The sequence below is a fragment of the Hippopotamus amphibius genome, chromosome 1, assembly GCF_030028045.1.
Source record: "Hippopotamus amphibius kiboko isolate mHipAmp2 chromosome 1, mHipAmp2.hap2, whole genome shotgun sequence".
In the NCBI taxonomy this organism is placed as follows: Eukaryota; Metazoa; Chordata; class Mammalia; order Artiodactyla; family Hippopotamidae; genus Hippopotamus; species Hippopotamus amphibius.
The window spans coordinates 151,496,493-151,514,450 of NC_080186.1; the positions used below are offsets into that span (position 1 = coordinate 151,496,493).

A 17,958-nucleotide genomic window follows, 5' to 3' on the forward strand; every position below is an offset into this window, starting at 1 on the left:
CAAGACTCAGGATACCTTGAGGGACTGAGAAGGAGGCATGGGGCGGTGGAGAGGGAGCTGGCAGGCCCAGTTTGCAGACATGCAAACAGAATGGCCCATCTTCCAGAAGCACCAGGAATGGGGAGAGCTGGTATCACCAGGGCAACCAGGCTACAGTCCCCAAGTGTTAGAGCAGGGAGCCGAGCTTGGCTTAAAGCAAGGTGGGAGGAGGCCCCTTGGTTTCTCTGTTCCTGGCTTTTGCTCAAGCTGTCGCCACTGCCCAGAGCAAGCCCTCTTACCTCCACGTGACCAACTGGTTCCCATCCGTCAGCACCTAGCTCAGATGCCATCTTTTCCTCCATGTGAGGTGTTCATTGATTTCCCCATCCAGAGGGGACTCTCTTTCCTCTAAACTCCTAAAACTCTTCCTTAGCCTTGCTGCCACCTTCTCCAGGATTAGGCTTTGGGGGTGAGCACAGCTCCCGATTTTCTGAATGCTTTCTCCTTGCTTGGCAGAGCTCTCCTGGGAATGACCGATTGGGGAAGGAGGGATGGAGTTTCCCTGTTTCCACTTACAGAAGAAGGAAAACGAGGCCCAGATGGGTGGCTGATGTTATGGAGGGTCTCCTCCCTTCAGGCAGTCCCTGACTACGGGCTGTGGGCTGTGGGTAGCCCCTTGGAACCATAATGGTGGGCCTAAAAGAGCCCCTGGCTCTGTGGAGTCCCCAGCCAGGTGCGGCATAAGTGGGGCAGGAAGAGGGTGCCAGGGGCCAGGAGTTTGTTGTAGATTCCCCTCTGCTCCTTTTCCCCTGGTTGCAAGGCCTCTTCCTTATCAGACCTGTTTCTGACTGTGGGCTAGAATGACGTGTGTCCCACTCAGCCCACAAGGTGGTGCAGAGAGTGAAGCCCAGGACCTGGAATACCAGAACCCAGGCAGAACCAGGCTTAGGGGCTCAGGCCGGGAAAACCAGCACACTGCACTGAATAATTCCTTTTGTTCCTCCTCCCCCTGTTGTCTCCCCAGGGGAGCTTTTGGAAGAGTCCCAGATGGAAGCGTCCAGGCTGCGGCAGAAGGCAGAGGAGCTGGTCAAGGACAGTGAGCTGCTCCCACCGCCGTCTCCCTCTTTGGCCTCCTTCGACCACCTGGCTGAGCTCACAGGTACGAGGGGAGCCTAGACGGCCCTCTGCCTTGCCCACACTCCTCACTCACTAACCCCTTAACCGTGGACTCCCTTCTCAGTCAGAAATCCCCCTCTCCTTCATTCATCCTCCGGCCGCAGGCCATCTTCCCAGTCGTGTTCTGGCTATCGCATCCCCCAGAAGGTCACATTTGGAAAGGACTTAAAATAATCTTGTCCAGAAATGGCTGGTGACTCAGCAGTCCTGAGGCCCTGGCAGACATTGGAACTGGATCACAGCAACCCGCTGCACCCAGGGCTCAGGCTCTTTATCAGCATAACTTACTCAGCAAGTATTTAATGAGCAGCTACTATGTGCCAGGCAGTGCACCCCAGGCAGCCACTTCAGGTCACCAGAGCTGGCATCTGAGTCAGGAGCTCTGTGGTCTGACCTCCCTCCTTGCATTTTACAGGTGGGGACGCTGCCCTGGACTTGCCTGTCAGCCTGCTGCAGTGTCTTTCAGGTGTCAGGTCCATAAGCTACCTGTTAAAGGAAAGCGTTGACTGTGACTTAGGGTTAAAGCCTGTGTGTGATCACTGTGTGTTCCTCCGGCATGCCTCCAAGTCCAGGGCCGGGTCTGGGACTAGGGAGGACAAGCGTCCCCCACACGGGGCTCTGATGCCTCCCGCCGCAGCCCCACCTTACAGTCGCAGCCCAGGTCAGTGTGCCAGCCATCCATTTGGCTGCTGGCTGCATTTGCTGAATGGACGCATGGAGGAAAGTGCTCCTCGCAGAGTCCACTGTGCTGTAGGCAGTGGGCGTGTCCAGCTTCCACTTGTCCATTCAGTCGTGTTTTCTGAGTCCTGATGGGTGCCGGGCCCACCCCCAGAGGGAGCCGTGCAGCTCCCCTCAAGGGGCTCCCTGTGGCAAGAGCCCCAGGAATTTGGGGAGGGAGAGCTAGGTTTGAGTCCTGGTTCTGCAGTTGCTGGCTGCTGACCATGGGCCAGTTGGTGACCTTTCTGTGCCTCAGTTTGCTTATCTTTAAAATGGAAATACAGAGCTGCCTTGAGAATTGGCTGAGATAATAAACATAAGAATACTTTGTTAATTATAAGCTGTCATTCTTGTCATGCAGGCAGGTGCAGGGTAGCAAGGAGCAGTGGCCACCTTGGGATTTTCCCAGCAAGTCCAGGGAAGATGGTCTCTCTGCCCAGGTTTTGCCCCATCATTCCAGACCACCTCCCATTTTCCCAGACTTGTGTAGGGAACTCTGAGAACTCTCCTGGCCAAGGCCGTCCTTAAGGGGGCGGCATCTGGGCTTTTTCCCTTTCCCTGCTTCTCACCCATGTTTTCTCAATTCTCCAGGAAAGGATGCAGATGTCCCAGCAACCCCTGCTGACCCTGCACACCCCAGCGACAAGCCAGAGCCAGTCCCCAAACCTCCAGCCAGTGTAAGTTGCATTTGGAGTCATGGTTGAAAGTTGCCTGGATTTCAAGGTCCCATTGGCAGAACAGCAAGAGAGGGGTCTGGGGTCAAGGCAACCTGGGTTCTGACTTGCTGGATGGTATTGGCAAGTTGATCTCAATATCTCTGGGGCCTCAGTTTCCCCATTTTCAAATGAAGGTCACAGTTAAATCTTACCAGGAAGACCCCGATATGCACAAGGAGTTCCTCCCATTTGCTAGGTTGCATAATGTGAAGCATGTATCAGCTGCACAGTGCTCGGAAAGTAGGTGGATGGGACAGGGAACCCACCTTCTCAACCAGGGGTCAGAAACTGTCTTGTGCAGATTTGCCTTGAGAAGTTTTGCCTGGTATCCTAGGACTGGAAGGGTCCCAGGTGGTTGTATCATTTAGAGGCTCCGTCCCACAGATCAGATCCAGAGAGAGAAGGACATTTTGTGAGGTCATGCAGACAGCTGAGGCATTGTAGAGGTGAAAGGCAAGCTTTCTATGGTGGTGCCAAGATCCAGAGCGGGGCTCTTGGTGGCCAGGGGGCTCAGTAGAAGCTGAGCACAGAGATACTCCCATCCCTGCCCTCTCCTGGGATGAGGGAAGGCTGAATTAGCTTTTGTTCAACCAGGGTTAACAGCAATCCCAGAGCCAGTTGCTGGTCCGGAGGGACCATCGGCCCATCTGTTGGCTGCACAACCAGTACCTTCTACTTGGGGTGGCTGGGAGATGTGGGCAAGTCTGAAGTCCTTGGCCACCCTGGATTCGGGTGTGTTCTGAAAAGTCTTTCCGGATTTGTCGAGGCCTCTTTGGGACTTAGCCCGGATCCGTCCGCTCCTCTGGGATCTCTGGGACGAGGTTGGTGAGGTTGGCACAGGACTGCTGTGGCAGTGGCCACACGAGCTGGTGTTTGCGTTCTCTGGGTGACCAGTCGGAGACACCCGGGCCTGGGAGATGACTCTGGTGCCATAGCGGGAATGCTGGATTTGTGGTTCTTGGAGTGCAGTCCTGCTTTTGCATTTATCAATGATATGCCCTCAGTTTTGTCACCTGCCCAGTGGGGCTGTAACCTTCTGACCACTCCTTGGATTGCTTTGAGAAAAAAATGGAGTTCATGAAAACATTTTAAAAGTACAAGGCCATTAAAAACGATACGATCCTAAAGTGCTAGCAGTTTAAAGTCAGCTAGTCCAGTGTCCCTGTCTTACAGATGAGGAAGGTGGCCACAGAAGGGCGTGACCTCGAGTCACACAGTGGGTTGCAGGCAGACTCACTGAGATTCATCCCTATTTCATGGTCCGTGAGCCTATCCTGGGCCAGCTCCCCTCACACAGAGAGGCTGCCCAGAGGACTGGGACGTGAGAAAGGATTTCCTCCTTCCATTCTCTGTCCCCTCCATACTCTCAGCCGTGGGGCCCCAGAGGAGGGGTGAGGTGTTTTTCTCTCAGGCAGCCCCTGATTCCCTCTTTCTGCACAGAGCACCTCCTCTGAATTCGAAGTGGTCCCTGCCGAGGGGCACTCTTCACCAGAGAGTTGTGGCCACACCAGAAATACGATGGTGAGTGGATGGCGGGTCCCTGGGCACGTCCCCCGTCTCCTCTCTGTTTCAGTCACCTGGCCCTGGGTGAGAGGCATAGGACCTGCTCACATCCTCTGGGCACCCCGGAGTCACTTGGGATACTCTCGAGGGGCCAGCGCTGGGGGGTGCTTCTCGCTCACATATGCAAATCCGTGGCTGGTAACTTCCCCGTGGGCCACACGAGCATCCGACCATTGTGAAAGCCCGGGCACGTTGCCAGCCCTGCAGGCCTCTGCCAAGTGCCGGGCTCCTCTGCCCACTATGACTCAGGCTTGGGCCCTGTGGGCTCGTAGCCTGGGTGGAGTAGAAAGGGTCCGAGAAACCCAGAGCAGCTTAAGGCAGGTGATTGGCCCTTTGGAGAAGGCTCTTGGTTCCCCCCAGGTGCAGGTAGGAGGTTAAACCTTGCACTTACACACACACACACACAGTCCTCCAGCTCTGGGGTGTCCACCTGGCATCCTCATTCTTTACCTTACCCTACTTGCTGCCTTTATTCCAACGATGTCATCCTGCTCTCTTAAAATAACAGACTTATTGGAGAATCACTGAGAAAGGTATGGAACATTCTTCAAAAGTCTTCAAGTCCTGCCCTGTCCTCCTCCTCCCTCCTTCCGCACTTTGAGATTTTTTTGATTGTTATACAGGCAGTAAGTGGTCTCACCCTTTACGGACACCTTGGTCTCCACTGCCTCCCTCTACCGAGGATTTGGGGCACATATGTTGCTCTTTACATGTGAAGTGAATGGCTTTGGGAAATGGGAACTGGGGAGTAGAGGGGAGTAAGGCAGGAATCTGCTGGTTTCCATTACAGACCTTGTAGAATAATTTGACTTTTTAAGCTACAAATAATTGGTTAAAATGTTAAAATATTAAGTTAAAAGCCCCTCAAAAAAGTAAAATATGATTAAATTAAAAAATATTGAATTAAGGCAAAAAAAATGTTGCTCTTTAGTTCACTGATTGCATCTTGTGTCTGTCAGTCCCCACTGCAAGGTCCCCATCAAGTTGTCATGCAGCTTACATTAGCATGCCTTCAGTGATGAGGGGCTGCTCTGCGTGTCCGAAAGGTTCTGTGTTCTGTCCCCTGGGAACTTCCGTCCCCTTGTCCTGTTCTGTTCCTGAGGGTTCTGAGAAGCTGGCTGAGGAGGCAAGACCCGCCACCCCCCGCCCCGGCTCTGAAAGCATTTCACTCTATGACCTCGGACTTCATCTGTTAGTAGGTTCCTCCTTAGCCCCACTATGTGCCTAGTCTGTGCTGAGCAAAGACAAGAAAGCCTCCCTGCCCTCTGGGAGCTTGTAGGCCAGTCGGAGAAGTCAGAGAGATGAAACAACTCACGAGCCTTACATAGAGCACCGTTCCCCACCTCCGATCCTGTATGGAAAGAGGCAGTGGCGGGATAAAGGCAGCGTTGAAGCAGCAGCAGCGTCTGTTAGAATAAGGTGCTAACAGCATTACGGAGGCATTCGCCGGACACCACGCTGGGGCTGTCTGGGCATTTCCACTGCTGCAGAGGTCAAACGAGGGAGTCGCCACCGATGGGGAGTCAGGAAGCCCAGGTTCTGGTCCTGGCTCTGCCACGGACTCACTGGGGGACTCAGCCTCCTTCTCCCCATACCTCGGTTTCCAAAAGCAAACGCCGAGGCTCCTTGTAGCTCTGACGTCCCGTGATTCCCATACATGTGTACGAGAGGCCTGCTGAAACGTGGGCAGGGCCGGGAAGGATGAACAGGGGGGACGCCGCAGGAATGACGTCCGAGGAGGTGCGGGGCCTGGTGGGAGGGGGCTCAGGCAGGGGAAGGGGGGGACTCGGACTCCTGGCAGGGAAGCTGGGCTTGATGCAGTCATCTGTCAGGTACCCCTCTGGATCCTTGCACACGGTGTTGGCATAGCTAAGGCACTGTCTTTGCTGAGAGTGTTCTAGATGGAGGAGAGATGAGGGGAGAGAGAGTGTTAGATTCTGAGATTGGACTGTCTTGCCCACGGTTTGCTTCCTATCTTAATTCTCTGCTAGATCGGGATTCTTTGAATTACCTAGAGCTATGATTCCTAATGCGTTTTGAGTCTCGGGTCCTCTGGGATGTCGAGGAATGCTAGGACTGTTCCCCAGAAGACACACGTGTAGACGTAATAGTCAGTTTTGATGTCTGCTGGTCAAGCCTTCCTGAGCTGAAGAAGCAGTGCTGTATGTAGAGTGATACGCCTTTCCTGGGCTGGCGGTTATCACGTGTCAGTTCACCCATGTAAGAACCCTGTGGGGTAGAAGGGAAGAAAAGGGGCGTGTACATGTAGGTGAGGATTCTGAGGCCCCCGTGGACGAGTGATTTACCCACAGTCACTCAGCAAGGCCTGAAGTGTGGGAGAAAGTGGCTCCAGTACTGGTGAGCCAGCCAGAGGCCTGGAAGTCCCGGGTCCTGCCCTGTGAGTCAGCCCCAGACAGGGGGCCTGCGTAACTGGAGAATTTCCCTGGGCTGAGCTGAGATCAGAGGGGGAAACTGAGTCATGAGGAATGGGGAAGCAGAGGGAAAAAGACGGGCGGCACCTACTCAGGCCGTGGTGAAGAGCGGTCCACGTCCCCTCCCCCTCCAGGAGCTGGGCCCCTTGCCTCACGAGGATAGCAACTTGATGCTGCATCTGCAGCGCCTGGAGACCACCCTGAGCGTGTGCGCCGAGGAGCCTGACCACAGCCAGCTCTTCACGCACCTGGGCCGCATGGCCCTTGAGTTCAACCGGCTGGCCTCCAAGGTGCACAAGAACGAACAGCGCACCTCCATCCTGCAGGTGAGGCCGGGCCCGGGGAGGGTGGCCTGGGATCTGCTGTGTGGCTCCCCCTCTGCTTACTTCAGCTCTTCTGGGGAGTCCAGGGTGCCATGGGGACTGCCAAGGATGAGGCTGGGGACCCGACTTGGGCTTCTGGCTCAAGGTGGTGAGCAGGGTAAGGAAGTTGTGGGAAGGGCGAGGAAGAGGAAGGAAATTGGGAAATAATGGGGTGGGTGATGCAGATTTCATGGTTGGGGTTACTCTTGAGGCTGTGGATGTGGTAGGTTGGCAGCAGCCTTGCCTTTGTTCTTCACATACAGGTGAGGAAAGAGGGGGAACAGAGGCCGGGCCCTGGTGTGTTACTGCCCCTGTCCCCCAAGGCAGAACCATCATTATCCCCACTTCACAGGTAGGGCCACAGCCCTCGAGGGGTGATTTTTTTTTTTTTTTTGTCTAAGGTCCACCAGTTAGTAGATGGTGCAGCTGGAATTTGAACCTCCATCTGTTGTATTCTAAAGTCCATGCTCTTAACTCCCTTCCCAACCTGCCTCCCCAGTGAAGGAGGCTTCCTTTCATAACCTCCCTGTGCTGTGGGAATGAAGTCAGATTCCTTCCTAGGAAGGAATCTCCAGGCCAGGCCTTGGAGCCGTGTGGTCCTTGGTTCCAGTGGAGACTCCTATTGCTCTCTGACCTTGGACAAGTCACTTATCTTCTCTGTCCCTCACTGTCCCCATCAGTAACACGGGGCTGGAACTCTCTCCCTCATGGGATTGCTGTGAGAATTAAATGAAGCCCCTTGTACAGTCTAGAACATAGTAAGTGCTCGAAAAGTGGTCACTGTTAGGATTTTATTGTGATGGGTCACCCATACAGGGCAGGGGATCTGAGCCCTGAGGGCTTGGGGGTAGGGAAGGATTCACAGATGGTGAAACTGAGGCTCCGAGAGGACCCGCTCGGGACCTGAGCACCTGTCACCTTAGTGACAGAGCTGTAACTCCAAGCCTTCCTCCCTCCTAGACCCTCCTCTGGGCCTGTCAGCACCCTGTGGTCTCACTCACGTCAGCAAACACTGGAGTGCCCAGTTAACGGATGGGTGCTGGGGTGTCCACCGTGTGCAGCCTGGGGAAGGGCCTGGGTTGGCAAGAGCAGGAGGGGCATCCAGGCTGGACACAGATATGAGGAGAGACATGGGGAGCAGAGGACTCTAGGGAGACCGTAGGACTCCCACCCCCACCGCAGGTGAGGGTCCATGCTGGAAGGCCGGGTGAGTGATTGGATCCTGAAGGGCCAGGCTGAGGGAGACAGCCTTCAGGTGTCAGTGAGGCCCAGAGGTGTCAAGGCTGAGCTCTGGGAGGCAAACCTGGTGCATTGCTTGAGGTGGGATTGCTTTGAGTGTTAACTTTTCAGCTTTGAAATGAAGATTGATACTGGGCCTCATAAAAGTGGTGTTGCCAACCCTTGTTATTTAAAAAAAATTTTTTTATTGAAGTATAGTTGATTTACAATGTTGTGTTAGTTTCAGGTGTACAGCACAGTGATTCAGTTTTTTTAATATATACACACACACACCCCCCCCACACACACACATATATATGTGTGTATATATAGAGAGATTCTTTTTCAGATTTTTTTTTGACTGCACTGTGTGGCATGTGGGATCTTAGGTCCCTGACCAGGGATTGAACCTGTGTCCCCTGCAGTGGAAGCACCAAGTCTTAACCACTGAACCACCAGGGAAGTCCCACCTTGTTATTTTTTATATTTTGTTTCCTTCTTAGCTCTTATCATAGTCTGTAATAATTTTATTAAGTGGTTTCTTGACTGTGTGTTTGGTTTTGGCGTTGTGCTCTCTGCTAGAATGTAGGTCTTGCTAGAGGGGCAGGCACCTTGTCTGTCATATTCACCGCTGTGTCCCAGTGTCTGGCACTTCATAGGTGCTGACTGTGCATTTGGTGAATGAACAAATGAATGGATGAACAGATGAACTCACACATGAGCTCTCTTAGCCCCTTTGATGGAAGGTGATGACCTTTGTGATGACCTCTCTCCATCTGCTTTGTGCCCAGGGCGTTTGCCTCTTGCCTAGAAGGACAGCACCTGAGGCCTCGTCCTGGCCTTCCCTTAGTGACCACAGCAGAATGCTCTGCTCCCTGGAGGCCCTGCCCACGGCCCTGGCATCCTGGGTGTTTGCCCAGCCTGTGGGTGGAGGTAGATTAATCTGGTTCCTCCTCATTCGTTCATTGATCCGTTTCTTGGTTCACTCAGCATTTCTAAGGCCAGGTATGGCATGAGGTCTCTGCTGGACATTGCAGCCAGTCATAGTGGTTTTCTGTTTCTCTGTGTCTAACCACCCCCCATTTCCAGGCTGTCTCCTGCATCCAGGCTTCCCAAGTCTCTCCTGTGTGAGTCAGAAAGGACTAGGTTTTGCTGTGGAAACACAACTCAGAAATCTCCCTGGATAACATGAAAGTTTTCCTTCACATTCTGTGTGGCAGGGGCTTGTTTCTGGTCCATGGTCACATCGAGGCCCCAACCATCCTGTGCCCTTTGGAATATGAGGCAGCCACAGGGAAAAAGAGACCAGAGAATTGTGCAGAAGCCAGCCCAGAAGTGACACTTGTCACTTCCACTCACCTTTCATTGGCCAGAACTGGTCACATGACCATGGCAAGCCTGGGAAATGGACACTGAAGGGAGCGGGTGGAAGGTCTGGTGAATATCACTCACTGTCTCTGCCTCCAGCCCAGCCCACAGACTGCCGCCTTCCTTCTCTGCTCTTTCATCACAGGGGAAAGAGGCACTATTCAGGGTCTGCCAGATGGAGTTTAATCCCTTTGGTGATTCCCAAGAGCTCTACAACCTCATGCACAGTATTTCACCTGCACTAGCCTACTTTTTTTTTTTTTTTTTTTTTGGCCACACCGTGCGAATTGCGGGATCTCAGTTCCCTGACCAGGGATTGAACATGGGTCCATGGCAGTGGAAGTGTGGCGTCCTAACCACTGGACCGCCAGGGAATTCCCCTAGCCTACCTTTAAAATAGAGAAGAATTACGTAGCTTTGGGGAAGCTGTGAGGCTCCACTGAGGCGGTGAGTGGAAGAACACCTGGCCATTTATGGGTCATGGGTTAGGTGCTCACTAGATATTTGTTGAGAGATTGGGTCGCTTGGGACTGACCCGGTGTATCACCATGGCTAGTCAGCACCTCCCTTCCCTCCATCTGTGAGGCCCTGAGTCTGGTTGCTCATCTTCCATGCCCCCCCAAACACATGTCTTCAAAGGTTATCACGTGCCTGGCCGCTCACGGCACTTGCACTCTCCCGGGCTTGTTTGTCCTCGCAGCAGCCCTGTAAAGGAGGCAGGGGAGGAGCAGCTGTCCCACTTGTAGGGGGAGGGAACTGTCTCAGAAGTGAGGGAACCCTGAGCCATGTCGGGAATTGGTGAGGTCTTGACCAGACACCCTGTCTTCCGACTTGTTGACTAACAACCTCGCACCCCAGATGCCTCACGCATGCTGCAAATCGCCTAAGCCCTAGGCCTCCGAGGACTCAGGGCTTCACGTTCCTTCATTCATTTGGCCATTCAGCCATTCAGTCCTGTGTTCCTTCAACAGAGTTAAGTGTCAAGCTGTGCTGGGCCCTGGGCTGGGCTTCCCACAGTGGACAAGAGAGTGGACAGGGGATCCCAGCCGTCTGGGAGCTCATGGACTAGTAGGGGGTGGGGGGTGGACACTAAGAAAGTAACAACACTGATGGTTCTTTAGGTCTAATTGTCACAGGTACCAGGAAGGGTGAGAGCAGGGGACTGTGGGCGAGGGTAGTGGAGGTGACCTAATTCACCTGAGATGTGGGAGTCAGGGAGGACTTCTCGGAGGAGGTGATGTTTAGGCTAAGACTTGAAGCAGGAGTAGAAGTCAGCCAGGGGAAGGCTGGTGGGGAAGAGCGTTCTAGGTTGTGGGAACAGCAGTGTTGAGGAGGAGGGATGGCGCTCTCTGTCTTTGAGGACCAGAAGGCCCTGTGGCTGCTTCTTGGTCAGGCGTCCTCATGGCTGGCTCCTGAGGCGGAGAGGAGCCTGGACGGGCCTCGTGGCTTAGCTTCTGCTGTCCCAAGAGGGACTGGGCGAGGCCGTGTCGGGACCTGGCATGGCTATGGCACCGCCCCGTCCCCCGTCCCCTGCATTTGGGGCGCACTCATTTCCTTACCTTGCCCTCCTCTCCCTCTCTGCCCCGCAGACCCTGTGTGAGCAGCTTCGCAAGGAGAATGAGGCCCTGAAGGCCAAGCTGGACAAGGGCCTGGAGCAGCGGGATCAGGCTGCTGAGAGGCTGCGGTAAGTCCAGACTCCTCAGAGCAGGGTGGGAGGAGGCAGATGGGCGGGAGGAGGGCAGTGGTGCCTGGCACTGGTTTCCAGGCTGCGAGCTCTGAGGCCTGTGCCCAGAGCCCTGCTTTGGGTGTCAGGTCCCTTGGTCCTTCTCCTTGGGTGTTTCCTCTGTGGCCCTTTTAGTACCTTGGGGAATGTTTGTTTATAAAGTGCCTTGAGAGCTTCAGAAAAAGGTCTGTACAAAGTGCAGTCCTTCCTTGGGAACGTGCCCCTCTGCCTGCTAACAGTTGGAGAGAGGGCTCTGGACTTTGCTGCCCCCTGCTGGTCACCATCCAGACCTGCTCTGTTTCCTGAGAACAGCCAGGGGTTGCTCCTCTGGGCTGCTGGGTCTCAGACATAATCATGCTTCAGAATCACTGGGGGTCAGGGGAGGCATTGCAGATCTACGCTCCCACCCCTCTCTCCTGTGCTGACATTCTGATTCATTGGGTCTGGGGTGAGCACCTAGGCATCTGCATTTTCCAGTGGGCCTCTGTGATTATGATATAGGTGGGCCCAGGATCACACATGAGAAACGCTGATCTTGACTGTCAGAGCTCAGAGGGCCCTTTGAGATCATGTGGGCCAAACCCCTCACCCTGCAGAGGGAAACTGAGGCCCATGGAGAGGCCTGTGAGGCCCAGAGGGAATCAAGTGTGACTACTGATCCACTGTGCCATTTTAAATCAGCATATATTTATTAACTTCTTGATGGCCGAGCAGTTGGAATTTTATAGCCATAGTGACTCCATCCATGGATCCAAAAACCCAGGCTGGAGGAAAGACCCATGATTAGAAGGCGAGGGTGCAAGTCCCCACTGTGTGACCTTGGGAAAGCCACTTCACTTCTCTGTTTTCCTGTTGTTATGTGGAAACCAGCTGGCAAATAGAATACAAAGAAATATTTTGCATATTTCAGTCATACCTGTGAATCTACATCACCATTTTTCTTAGTCCTATATCACCTACCTTATTTACTTAAGAATTGAATTTGCATCATGTTTTTACTTAAGATTGTTGTAAAGAAAACTTTCACTAGAGTAACTGGAAAACAGCATAACCTGGAATAAGTAGAAGGTATCTCCAACAATAAATACAACAAAGATGGATGGATGTTAATTAATTCTGGCAAATTGCTCACTGAAGGCTCTGAGGCTGAAGGCTGCTCTTTCTCTGTTAACATGGGAGATTAGCAAGCACTAGAGAGGCGTTCAGGACCTATCAGCATCAAACTGAGACTTTCCCCACGCGCCACACAGGACATCTCAGGATAATTGGAGAGGGTGGAACTTTCTCGAAGAGTGTGATCCAGGGTTATTTAATGCAGTGTGGATGTATCCTGAAGATCTCATATATACAGGCATCCCACAGTTGGGCAAACCCTGTTGGTGAGGATCCGAGACTTCCAGGGAAGCCGAGCAAAGTGGCGTAAGGATGCCCTTTGTGGTTCTACCTGAGGGTAGGTCTCAGGGACTCACCTTACCCCCCCGGCGCTCAGCTGCAACTCGGGGGAGCAGTAGGTCTGAGGTTGCCAGGCTCCTTGATCTGAGGCCAGCAATATGACCTCTGTGTTTGCCTGCAACCCAGGGAGGAAAACCTGGAACTCAGGAAGTTGTTGATGAGCAGCGGCAAAGACGGTGCCTCCGGGCGGCCAGGCTCACCAAAGACAGAAGGCGCGGGCAAGAAGGGGGCGGCCGCACAGCAGCAGGTATGTGGTCAGAAATTCCTTTCCCAGCACCGTGTGGGCCGGTGCCCAGCCTGGGGCAGTGAGCCAGCCGCAGTGCTGGAAGGTCCTAGTTGTTAGATGGCGTTTCCTTGGCTTGTCCTGACAGTCCACCTTCCTGTAGCTTCCACTCCTCAGCCCTTGTTCTGCCGCCAGCCACAGGGGGCATCCCGTTCCCTGGGACACACGCTCAGCCTGCTGGCTGTGACTGTGGCTCCCTGGCCCCCACACGCCTTCTCTTCTCCAGGCTGAATAGCTGCAGTTCCTTTGGTCATTGCTCATAAAGGTGGTGTCATGTCATTTGTGCAGTCTGGGCATATCCCCTAAACCCATTCCAGTTTGTCAAAGTCTCTTTTACGGGATGGCTCCCAAAAGTCAGTGTAACGTCTCAGATACTCCTAGTGGAATGAGGGTGTTAGGTTGAGCAGGTCTGTGAGGGGGACCTGCTCAACCTAGCAGCTGTGATTGCGCCCAGGAGCCTCTGACATGCAGAGAGGAGGGTGTGGGCTGACTCAGCAAGGCCTGCTAATGCCCTGGGCTGCCGAACCTGCCCGCTTCCCACCGCCGCTCCCAGCGCTGGCTCCCAGCCAGTTCCTGATCAGGAGCTGGCTGGCCCCTTGCCTGGTCTGTGCCTTGCTGCAGAGCTGAGTCCCAACTTTTTGCTGACATGTTTTTCCTCTTTAATGGGGTTTAATGGCGGCACAGTAGGGCTCAACGTCTTTAACAAATCCCTCAGTTGTGTAATAGTAATAATTATCCCAATAACTTAATTCCTTATTACTATGTGACAATGTAGAGTTTACCCAGGGTTTGCAAGTTTGTCCTCTGATTTGGACCTACTCTCCACACGTCAGGGAGGCAGGGTTGGGACTCTCACTCCATGAGACAGCTGTGGTAGGAGGTTTGGAGAAGTCCTGTGACATCACATCCTCCAGATTCCTGCATCCACCTGCTATTAGGCAGTCATGGGCTGTGAGACGGCCACATGCTGACGAATGGCCTTCTGAATCCCAGCCCATGAAGCCCCTCTTTTCTTCCATTTACCCCTCAAGTCAGAGCCTGCCTTGTCTGCGCTCTTGTGAAAGTGACTTGTGGACTCTCCTGATCTCCCCTGGGTTCTCAAAAGTATGTGGGCAGGCCTCTTCACTTTTCCAAAGCCCTTAACATCATTGACTTCTCGAAAGGCCAGATGTCCTTATTGCCCTGCCAGGGAGGAAGGTCCCATAGGAGGCGTGCATTATGGACAGTGGTGAAGCCTGTGCCCTGGAGTTGCATGTGGATTGAATGCTGGCTCTACCCCTTGTCAGTGCTGCCACCTTGGACAAGTTACGTAAACTCTCTGACCTCAGTTTTCTCCTCTGTGAAATGGAGATACTAACACCTACGTGAAAGGGTTGTTGGAGGATTCAATGATGTGATGCCTGTAAAGTAGATTTCGCACTTGGCATGTGATAAACAGTGAACATTGGCTGTCGATCTTAATGGTGCCTCTCTTCTCTGTGGAGGTTAAGGGTGCACTTTGAGGAGCACGGCACCCCCTTTTTCTCCTTCCCCAGTAATGTTAAGCAAAGTCCCCTCCAGGAGGCAGCAGGCTTCTAGGGGCAGGCCCATCTCTCACTTTTCTGAAAGAGGGTGAGACGGTCCCTTGGAGCCCCCAGCCTTCTCCTCTTACTCCCAGATTCTGTGGTGTGCTTACAGACCTTCGCCTATAGGGGGCGCTTGAGCCTCACAAGGTCACTGAACACCGCTCCCTCCCCTCCCCCCACCCCCAATAGAGAGAATACGGGCAGTGACTCCAGGACAAATGCTGTCGGGCCCACAGGATGTCAGAGGTTGGGGCCCCTCCTGTTTGATCTTGTACGGAGTCCCAGAGAGGGTGTGGGTCTCGGCCTACGTCATGCAGGGCCTTGGAGGCAGAGCTGTGTTCAATTTCTGAATTGCTCGCCTCGTTCTGCTCTTTCACCTCAACACTTCCTATCTCAAAAAAATTTTTTTTTGAACTTTTCATTTTGAGATGACTTTAGACTTACAGAAGAGTAATAAAATAGTTCAGAGAGTGCCCATCTCCCCATCCCCTGGACATCTTACGTAACCGGGGTTCAGTGATCAAAACCAGGAAATGAACGTTGGCACCGTACTAGTCACTGAACTGCAGACTTTGTTCAGATTTCACCAGTTTTTCACTCATGTCCTTTTTCTGTACCAGGTTCAAATCCAGGATCCTGCATTGCATTCACTTGTCCCATCTCTTTAGTTTCCTCTGTCTGTGGCAGCTCCCAGTGCTTCTTGTCTTTCGTGGGCTTGAGGCTTTTGAGTTATACTGGCCAGTTGTTTTGTAGAATGTCCCCCAATTTGGGTTTCTCTGATGTTTTCTTATGATTAGACTGAAGTTATGGATTTGGACAAGAAGATTACAGAAGTGACATCTTGCATCATGTCAAGGGTACATGATATTAATGTGTCTGTTTACACTCAGTCTTGATCATTTGGCTAAAGGGGTGTCTGTCAGCGTTCTCCATAACAAAGGGACCAATTTTCCCTTTGTAGTTAATAAGTATTTACTTTTTTTTAAAAAATTTATTTATTTTATTGGCTGTGTTGGGTCTTTAATAAGTATTTACTTTGGAGGAGACACTCTGAGACTGCAGATGTCCTGTTTCTCCTCGTACTAATTTTAGTATCCACCGGCGGATCTCACCTGCAGTGATTATTACTATAGGCTTCTAATGGTGATTTTGTATTTCCCTCATTCCTTCTCAGTTTACTAATTGGAATTTTTCTTGTCCCTTCTCCCCCATTTATTTATGTATTCATCCATTTTTTTTTTTCTATTAATATGGACTCAGGGATATTTATTTTATTCTTTGGCTTATAATCCAGCACTATCTCAGTTTGTTTTCTTATTCAAATTGTTCCAGCTTAGGTCCTAGGAAGCTCTTACAGATTGTCTCCTATGCCCATTTGACATGCCCTTCCTCCTCTTCTCCTTCTTCTCCTCCTCCTTCTTCTTCTCCTTCTTCTTATGATTGAGCACTTCCTTACTTTCTGACACCACAAGTTGCTCCATACTCACCTTATATTTTCCCCACCCCCAACCCTGAAATTAACCACTTCTGCAAGGAGTCCTGTTTCTTTTTGTTAGAGAATGGTATTTAGAAACCAAGATCTGTGCTCATTGCTACTGGAGTGACCCTGCTTTAGGCCCTCTAGGAGGTCAAACCTAGGAAATACATGTACTAGTCACACATGCACACAAATCTTTATTTGTGTATCTGTTTAAAAATATTTTAAAAATAAACATTTTATAAAATGTTTTAAAAAAAATGTAACTCTTGCCTTCAAGGCCAGAGGGTTTTTGGCTTGATGGGTGGGGGAGGAGAGGGCAGCCGGCAATGCCTTAGAGATAGAGCCTGAGCAGGATAAGAATTGGCTGTGGGGGCAGGGGGAGGGGAGAGAGAGAAGGAAGGCCTGGGAGCCACCGAGGATCAGGGAAGTCTCCATGGACTTCCTGAAGGGGCTCGGTCATAGCTGGGATGAGTAGCAGTGTCCTGGTGGGTGGGAGGAGAGAGAGGCAAGGGAGAGGCAAGGGAGGGCTGGGTCTCAGGGGTGAGCAGCCTTAGAGGAGCACTGAGTGGGTGAGAGAATTGTTATTTGAGGCTCTGGTGAAGGCTCCTCTGTGTTTCTCCTCAGGCTGGTGTGACAGCAGGTAAAGTCCCAGAGGTGGTACCCTTGGGTGCTGCTGAGAAGAAGGTGAGGATGCTGGAGCAGCAGCGTGCGGAGGTAGGTGGCTGGAGGGGGTGGTGGTAGTCAGGGAAGACCCTTCCTCCCTACCGGGACCAGCAGGACAAAGACCCTCCCTGCCCCCCTGGCTCTGGCTAGTCCCAGGTCTCCGTGATGAGTTGCCATGGTGACCACTAAACCACTGCCCATGGGTGAGACATGCTGCCTTGCCCCGGCTCTTGTCTCCTGGTCAGTTCCCCTACCCACAGGAGTCACTCTGAGGAGGTGGCATTTGGCATGGCCTAAAATTGTTGGGGGTAGGGCACCTATAGTTTAGGAAGGCTCCCATGGTAAACCCTGGCTGGTGGAGCGAGGTTGTGATAAGAGGCAAGTTTCAGCATCAGGAATGGGGAGTCGGCTTCATCTGTCACCACACGGCTAGTTCAGGGAGGATTGTCGCAGAAGCTGAGATCCCATACCTGCTGGCAGCACTGCTTCTAATCAGCCAGGAGTCTCCCAGAGGCTCTTCCCTTGTGTCTCATGCATAGTGCTCCTCAGTCCCCCACCCCGGGTATTTCTGGACCAGAAGTGGGAGCCCGGTCTTCTCTGTTCTCTGAGCCCCTCCTCTCCTCACAGCCCCGGTCCTCGTCCCCGTTCCGGGGCCTTGCTGCCCTCCCTGGTCCTCCAGCATGTTTGAAAGTCTTGGTCTTTTGTTTATATGCGTATTCACTTTAGTTTTCTTCTTGTATTGCTGTAAGGTATTTTTTTTTTTGATTACAAAAGTAATATAATGCTCATTATAAGAAGATCGAGAGTTTCACCTCCTGGAGATGACCACAGCTGATAACAGTTAATTGCATATTTCTCAATTTTGTCTGTATACTTACTAATATATGATGCTTGTAAAAATGATACCATACATACTACATTGCAGATTGCTTTTTTTCTTTCTTTCCTTAAAATTAACTATATCTTTGAGGGTATTTATTTATGCATGAAACATCCTCTATATTCCCTTAATTCTGAGTGCTTTTTATCATATTTTAATGTTTTTGAAATTAGGATGCCCTTTCTGTTGTTTATTTAGTGATGTTGGATTGTTTTTCTTCCTTGAATTGTTATATCAAGGTCACGGCAGATAATTAGTGTCATCTCAGAACGGAGGCAATGTATTAGACGCCTGATTTTCTGAAGAGCTGTACAGTGCTCCATTTTCTGTTTATTCTATCATTTCCTTAACCTATGGCCAATGTTCAGGTTGGCCTCTAGA

At 52.0% G+C, this 17,958-nt stretch overlaps 1 protein-coding gene across 4 annotated transcripts in view; it reads left to right on the plus strand.

Moving 5' to 3' along the window:
• TNIP1 (TNFAIP3 interacting protein 1) overlaps positions 1–17,958 on the plus strand; it is a 45,150-nt gene that overhangs the window by 15,469 nt on the left and 11,723 nt on the right. For 3 of the 4 annotated variants that reach the window (XM_057730799.1, XM_057730769.1, XM_057730779.1), the window contains 7 exons: positions 1,004–1,138; positions 2,464–2,549; positions 4,029–4,109; positions 6,718–6,909; positions 11,121–11,215; positions 12,833–12,953; positions 16,659–16,748. In XM_057730799.1, the coding sequence (XP_057586782.1) occupies positions 1,027–1,138; positions 2,464–2,549; positions 4,029–4,109; positions 6,718–6,909; positions 11,121–11,215; positions 12,833–12,953; positions 16,659–16,748 (777 nt within the window). In that variant the 5' untranslated portion in view covers positions 1,004–1,026. The remainder of the gene's footprint in view (positions 1–1,003; positions 1,139–2,463; positions 2,550–4,028; positions 4,110–6,717; positions 6,910–11,120; positions 11,216–12,832; positions 12,954–16,658; positions 16,749–17,958) is intronic. The other variant, XM_057730789.1, reaches the window with a different exon arrangement.